The sequence below is a fragment of the Schistosoma mansoni genome, chromosome 1 (genome assembly GCF_000237925.1).
Source record: "Schistosoma mansoni strain Puerto Rico chromosome 1, complete genome".
Taxonomy (NCBI): domain Eukaryota; kingdom Metazoa; phylum Platyhelminthes; class Trematoda; order Strigeidida; family Schistosomatidae; genus Schistosoma; species Schistosoma mansoni.
The window spans coordinates 38844705-38852864 of NC_031495.1; the positions used below are offsets into that span (position 1 = coordinate 38844705).

Consider the following 8160-nt stretch of genomic DNA (forward strand, 5'->3'; position numbering starts at 1 on the left):
TATATAAATCACGATTGAATACTTCATTAGAAAACCATTTTTGACCCGTTATTACTTAGTTTGTATTATCATCTTTTCTGTAGATAACCAACAAATAGTGTTTATTCCTCATCTACTACAGATATCTCAATAGAACAGTCCATTCTCTTGGTATTGTTGACTTGAATCTTCTCATGGATGTTTAAGACTGAGATTGATCAGTCTCTTATAGGCATATGTCCATACTGTGTGTATTGCATCGATATTGTCTTAATTCACAAACAGTATAAACATTGCTAGCCACTATCCATCATTGCTTAAAACAATAGTCTATTGTTTCTAGAAGTTCAAGTATGCGAATAAATAAATCAGGAAAATGAAAGTAATTTAATGCTCATGGGGTATATATAAATCTAGAATACTGTTTATGGGATCATATCACGTCAGAATGTATATTACCGACCGTATTATGGTTAATTTTAATCAACAAAACGTTATTCACTACTTACAAGATGTAAGATTGACACAAGATGGCCTTCGTGAATATCTGGACTACCTGTTCCTGCCATCTAGATATTTCAACAAGTTACCTCTCTCTCGCTCTAGTTAGCGGGGCTTGGACGCATCGGAATAGTTAGCTTGTTTAGTTATTGTATCACTGAGTCTTCGTTCCGTTCGCAGATCTTAATTTATTTATTTAAACACACAAATATTGGTACAAAGGGGCACCAGATATATATGCGCAACATAAATCTCATTTGATTTGTGTGAGGGCTGTGATACTGCCCAGGTACTCAAACTGAAGCAGGTGTTCTTCTTAGGGGGCCACACTGCAAACCTTCGACCTAAAAATCTGATCCACAAGGCAGTGGAGCATCTTTACGAGATGCAGTCTCATGGTAGCCGGTCACCAACAATTGTTTCATACGCCATTTGTTCCCTCAGGATACTGGAGCCCATGTGCACCATTGGTTTGGAATCATGGTTTTCCAACTCTCCTAGGTGGAATTTCGGTGTCCACCAATCCGGTTAAAGCGCCAGACATTCGCTTTTCTTCCTCTCAATTTCGTAAATAACACCCATGGTGTGAGAAGGCAGTGAGTAGGACTTCCCTGGTAGAGGCTATATACGCGTGGCCATGTAAGATCATCTGGAGAGGGAGAGAAGACTCCCCCCACTCTCGGCCGTACCAGGGCATTAGGGATGTAGAGTTAATATTGGGGTTAGATTCACCATTTAGATTAGAATTAAGAGTTACAGTATGTAAAAACTGATTTTATGTACTAACTCTGAACTCCTACAGTTAGGAATGTATAAAATGCACATTAATCAAGTAAAAGAAATATTATGTACTCACTTGTGATTAGTTTCAAAAATAAATTTCCGAAGTTCTAGTGAGAATCCGTGACCAATCGATTTCAAACGTGTCCAAAGTGAGGACGTTACACATTGAAGACAATGGACGATGGTCGCATAATATCATAGATTGATAGGAGTTGAACATGTACACTAATGAATGCTAGTTCAGTGTTATGAAGTTTAGGAATCCTCTCAAGAGCCCAGAGGTCCTGCGTTCGATTCCTAGTTGTAGGGACGTCCGGAGACGTTTGAATTTACCTACGGGATCATAACAAAATGGTTTATCGAAGCAAAGTTTTTCCGAATTATGTTATATTAATTAAAGTTGAGATAAGATGGTGGCTGAATGGAGTGAACAGCGAAACCCTAGACCCAAGTTTCGTTCTATTTGACACTCATCAGCAAGGTATACCTGTAATCTTGAAAGAACTGATGCTCCCTGACGGATTCTATTCCATGTTACCAAGCTTCACTTTCAGAGATTTCACCAACTTGGTTGATAGGATTCTATCTGACACACATAATATTGATTACCACCTAGTGATCAATCAATTGTGAATACATTCCAGTCCTACAGTCAGTTACGGCCCTGTTAGCTCAGTGGTAGCGTCTCTGACTGTGTTGGGGATGTTAAATGCCCAGAACTTATTTGGTAAGTGACTTATTTTTGTAATTTTATTTTGAAGATTTGAATTTCCTTGTTTTCGCGACAAAAGCGCTCCTTTCACCTTCGAATCGTATTTCCCACCTGGAAATTTGTTAAACGCTATTGGTTCGTTGTATCTTTTTAATGTGCTATTTTGTAGTGCTTCCCAAACACAACTTTATACTGTAGATATACGTTTGATTTCTTCCTATTGTGACTGCCTGTACTTCGGCTGCTCACGGAATATATTTTCCTCTACTTCGTCTTGGACTTCTCACTGTAGTTAGCGGGACCTGGGACAACGGATTAGAATAGCCTATCATGTCAGTGTATTACTGACCCTCGTTCGTTTAACGAGGAAATCGTAATTAGCGTGAAGCATATCAGACTGTGAAGCTGGGTAGCACAGGATCAGATCCGTCAAGGAGCATCAGTTCCCTCCAGATTACAAGTACACTTTACTGATGAGTGCCAAGTAGCTCGAAACCTAGGTCACCCAGAGTTTCCTATAGACTACCTCCAACCAACGAGTCATCTAGACTAGTGATGACATAGCAACTTAGTTGATAGGATTCGATCTGTATTAAGAAGGACCTGATGCACATAACATTGATCACTACCCAAGTAGCTCGAAACCTAGGTCACCTAAAGTTTCCATCATATCATCTCAACATTAGTCCACATAATGTCAAGTCACCTGGACTAATGATAACATTGTAACTTAGTTGATAGGATTCGATCTTCACTAAAAAGGACCAGCAACATATGACCACCTAGTGATCAATTAATTGTGAGTATAGTTATCATTACTAATATTGTAATTATGTCAATAAAAAAAATCATCTTTTACAAATTCACACATTAAACAATAAAACAAACCAATAGAATATAGACTGATATACATATATATACCTACATGTATGTACCTACATGCAATTTAGATCAATATATACAATCATTGTAGAAATAGGGTAAGTAAACGGTATAATTAAAGTCGAATATACACACCATCATCATTACTATCATCATTATCCTTATCCTTACCCTTATTCTTATCATTACAGGTATGGTACAATTCAAATCGAATATACTATAGCCATCATCACTATCATCATTATCCTTATCCTGATCCTTATCATTACAGGAACGATACAATTAAAGTCGAATATACCATCATCACAATCACTATCATCATTATCCTTATCCTATTCATTATCATAACAGGGACGGTACAATTCAAGTCGAATATACTATCGTCATCATCACTATCACGATCTTTATCGGTATCCTGATCGTGATCATTACAGGAATTCTTATGTCTAATCATAATGATTCCATTCATTGTACACGTTATCATACATTCATTAAACAATTCATTCATTTCATTCATTTAACTAAATGGCCATTTCTATGTGATTGTTTAAATGAATTCATTGGTACAACTATATTTATTATATTTGGTTTAGGTGTAATGATACAAACAAATATGAATATCATTAATAATAATAATGATAATAATAATAATAATAATGGACAATATATATCTATCTCAATGGGTTGGGGGATAGCTAAAATTATTGGTTTATTAATATCAACTGGTGGTGGTGGTGGTACTAGTGCTGATGGTACTGGTGACGGTACTGATGGTGATGGGGGTAGTAGTGGTGGGGGCGGGGGTGGACATAATAACCGTTGTCATGATGATCATTCTGGTTTATTAAATCCATCGATTACATTTGCATATTGTTTAATTGGCAAATTATCTTTACGTTATTTAATACCCTATACTATATTACAATTATTTGGATCTATATTAGGTACTTATATTATTATTACTATATATTGGGAAAATATACAAATGTATGCTAAATTAGTATCGAATGGTAAATTAGAAATGAATACGACAGGTTCATTGTTAGTTAATCTACCTGGTCCTATATCTCATTCATCATGTTTATGGGATTCTATTCTATCTAATACAATCTATATATGGATTATATTAATTATAACGGATAAGAATATAAGTAATTATATATCTAATGAATTACAATTGATTTATATTGGATTATTAATAATGGGAATTAATGGATCATTATCATTAAATATTGGTATTGGTTTAAATCCAGCTAGTGATTTAGGTGCAAGAATAACTATATCATTATGTGGTAAATTATATTTCATTATTTATTGATTATATTATACATATATATGAATAGATAGATAGGTAGATAAGTGAGTAGGTAGGTATGAACATAGGTAGATAGGTAGATAGATAGATAGATAAGTAGATAGGTAGATAGATAGATTGATAGATAGTTAGTGTGGATAGATAGATAGGTGAATAGATACATAAATGGTGTGGATAGATAGATAGGCAGATAGATAGGTAGGTAGGTAGATAGATATATGCATGGATAGATATGTAGATAGGTTGATAGTATCGGTAGATAGATAGATGTGTGGACAGATAGATAGATAAATGGTGTGGATAGATAGATAGATAGATAGTGTGGATAGATAGATAGATATGCGGATACATTGATAGATAGGTAGGTAGATAGTTAGTTAATTAAATAGATATATGGATAGATAGATAGATAGGTAGAGAAACTAGTCAAAGTGTTTTTTTTTTAAATATTGCACATTGAATAATAACTATGTATACTAAACTAATAATTACTATTCATAAACAATCAACTCACTGTGTGAACTTACTTCCGAGTGTTGTTATTCACAATCACACTGGAACATGATTGGTTGAGGTTAGACATTAACACCGTTGGATGCCGGTCAGCTCAGTGGTTCTAGAGGTTAAGTGCTCTGGCACGAGACTGGAAGGTCCTGGGTTCGAATCTTGTGAGGTGGGATCGTGGATGCGCACTACCACTGAGGAGTCCTACAATAGGACAAAACGGCCGTCCAGTGATTCCAGGTTTTCCATGGTGGTCTAGCTTTAATTGACTCATGATCTTAACTATATAAAATGGAACATGATACCTTTCGCTCTCAGTTAGTGATTTACGAAGAAGAATAGCAAATCTCATAATTTATTGATGATCTTAAATGTAGATATTTCTTTCAAGATATATATTCATTAGGTAAGATCATACTTCATGGAAGACCTTCAAGTGATACTGAAGTGACCTTGACGACGTCCATCTAACAACTAGAGCTAAATGATGATCATAAATCAGTTTGTAGAATAAGGATTATGATTTCTAGTTTGATGGGTGGGAAATTCATTCATACATTTGGTTGAATAACGTTTTGGCATTATTAGCTGATATCAATTACTAATGAAAACCATAAATCATAATCTTTATTCTTCACCTTGTTTTATAACCCTCATGTAATTCTTGTTGGTAGGTAGACATTCTCGATGTCACTTTAGTTTCACTCAAAGATCATCCATAAATTATAGTCCCATCAAAACATTTAATGGTAAAGAGGGAAATTCAAGATGTGTTTTACGTCAAGTCGGTTGAAGAGCGGTAAGACTAAAAGCAGCAAACCCAAGGTTCGAAGGCGAAGTCGTACTGCCGACTGTACTGAGGTGTGACGGCAGTAAGGTGTTTCCTTCAGACAACCAGCATGACAGCGATGCTGCCTTCCCACAAGGAGGGGTGGGGTTAGAAAAGGTCCACCCTAAAAATGCACACCTCGCCTTATCCCACGGATTTCCGTCTCCGGCGGTAAGGTCCTTTGAAGAACGGAGCTAACACGTCAAAAATCCCCCACAAAAAGGCCGTGCGTGACCTGCCTCAAGCAGTTGTCCCTTGGACACTGCGGTCACGCTCCCAGGTCGTTAAGACCAACACTAATCCGACTTCTTTTTCAGGTCCCTCAAGAAATACCCTTCCACGGTGTGGGCAGCCGGGAAGTGATATTAGCCCTCATACCCGTAACAGCACACGAGACCAAGTCGGTCACTTTCAATTCCTTTAATGACTGACGTTATATCTGAGATTTGTTAGCTAGATGGACTTATATTCGAGCGTTCTTAGTCATAAAGAGACTGGAACTCAATACATTTTGCTTTAAACTTTGAAATTGATCCAATATGGTTTTGAATATCATAAGTTGTTGATTATTTGTATTCAGCAATTCAATGAATAAACCGTTGGTTATTTGAAGCAAAAGTCTCGATGTAAACTTGAACACTGGAATGTTAGTATATCCGGTTAGAGAGTCCTAGATATAACGAAAACAAAGTTCAATAAACGGATGTACCTAAATGAGTTTCACCAGTTAGATAATTTTTGTTTCATCTTGTGAGGTTTACTAATGATACCTAGAAATGTGGTACGAGTGAGTATATACTTGAAATGAACCACATAACATCTTCAATTAAAATATTCAACCAATTAGACTGAGATTGTTATTTTCTTGTTAGCTGTAAAGTTTTAGGTGCTTAAAAGTAGTAGAAAGGAAAACCTGGCTGAGATAAGTTTTGTGCCGATTGGGACTCGTCAGTATGGTGTACCTCCGGCGTTAGAGGAACTGATGTTTCTTGTGTGATTGAGGCCCCCACCCACTTACTCAATTTCACAATCTGAGACATTGTCAATGAACTATTTGGGTTCCAGCTGAATTCCTGTAGGACTAAGACGTATTTACAACTGATGTTATTTTATAAGCAAAGATGGATAGTGACTGGCAGTGGAATCCAGTACATGTGTTTTGTCCTATTTAAGACTCGTCAGCTGGATATACCTACATCTGAGAGTTGATGTTCACTCTAAGATTCAAACTCATTACCGCACAAGATGCAAATATGCCAATAAGAGACTGATCAATTGCAGTCCTAAATAACAATGAGAAGATACAAGTAAATTTATTTATTTAAACACATAAATATTGGTACGAAGAGGAACGAGATATACATGCGCCACACAAATCTTATTTGATTTGTGTGAGGGCTGTGATACTGCCCAGGTACCCAAACTGAAGCAGGTGGTTTTTTTAGGGGGCCACACCTCAAGCCTTTGATCTAAAGGTCTGATCCACAAGGCAGTGGAGCATCTTTACGAGATGCAGTCCCATGGTAGCCGGTGACCAACAATTGATTCATACGCCATTTGTTCCCTCAGGATACTGGAGTCCATGTGCACCATTGGTTTGGAATCAGGGTTTTCCAAATCCTTTAGGTGAAATTTCGGTGTCTACCAACCCGGTTAAAGCGCCAGACATTCACTTTTCACACTCTCAATTTCGTAAACAACATTTGTTTTGCGAGAAGTCAGTGAGTAGGACTTCCCTGGTAGAGGCTATATACGCGTGGCCATATGAGAGCGTTTCGGGAGGGAGAGCGAACTCTTCCCATTCTCTGCCGTACCAGGGCATTCGGGGGGCAGATACAAGTAAACAACAACTAGTGAATATGATGTCATTTTATTTTGTATTTGTTAATCCCATTAGTTTGAATTTCATTTGATTTTAATCCCAATTTATTGACACCTTTCTCTCTTTTTTGTTTATTTCATTCCATTTTATTTCCATGGTAACATTAAAGGTTGGGGAATTCAAGCATTCAAAGCGTATAATTATTATTTTTGGTTACCTATTATTGGACCATATATAGGTGCCTTAATTGGTACCTTATTTTATGGATTTACTATTTGTATACATTTCATATCATTCAATGATTATGATCATAATCATACAAATAATAAAGAATGTACTATGATTGATACTACTAGTAATTATTGTCAAAGTAGTTTAATTGAAGAAATGAATGAAGATTTATTTAATATCACTGAAATTGATGATTGTTTTACAGATAGTAAAGAGATATTATATTAAATATTAGCTTTTTTTATAATACTGACTTACATCTGTTACTCATCGTTGAGGAGCATTAGCCGCCAACCGACAGTCTTCAGAAAATATCAGCTTGCAACTATCATCCATTCTGATCTTCAAAGAATCTCATCAATATAACTTAATAAGAAAGAAATCTTATAGGATTTTTAAATAAGAAAATTGAAAAGAAAACATTCATTATCCATTACTTACTTACGCCTGTTACCCCTCCCCCTCAATGGAGCATAGACAGACGACCAGCATTCTCCATTCAACCCTGTCCTGGGACTTCCTTTCTACTTCTATCCGATTTTTGTTCATTCTTCTCATGTTTGTCTCCATTTCTCGGTGTAATATGTTCTTTGGTCTTCCTC

General features: G+C 36.3%; 1 protein-coding gene across 1 annotated transcript; it reads left to right on the forward strand.

Moving 5' to 3' along the window:
* Positions 1 to 3842: 3842 nt before the first annotated feature.
* Smp_125200 (putative aquaglyceroporin) lies at positions 3843 to 7786 on the forward strand (the record flags this gene model as incomplete). Its single annotated transcript, XM_018794347.1, has 2 exons — positions 3843 to 4113; positions 7497 to 7786. The coding sequence occupies 2 exons, from the start codon at positions 3843 to 3845 to the stop codon at positions 7784 to 7786; spliced, it is 561 nt and encodes a 186-aa protein (XP_018648769.1).
* Positions 7787 to 8160: the final 374 nt, after the last annotated feature.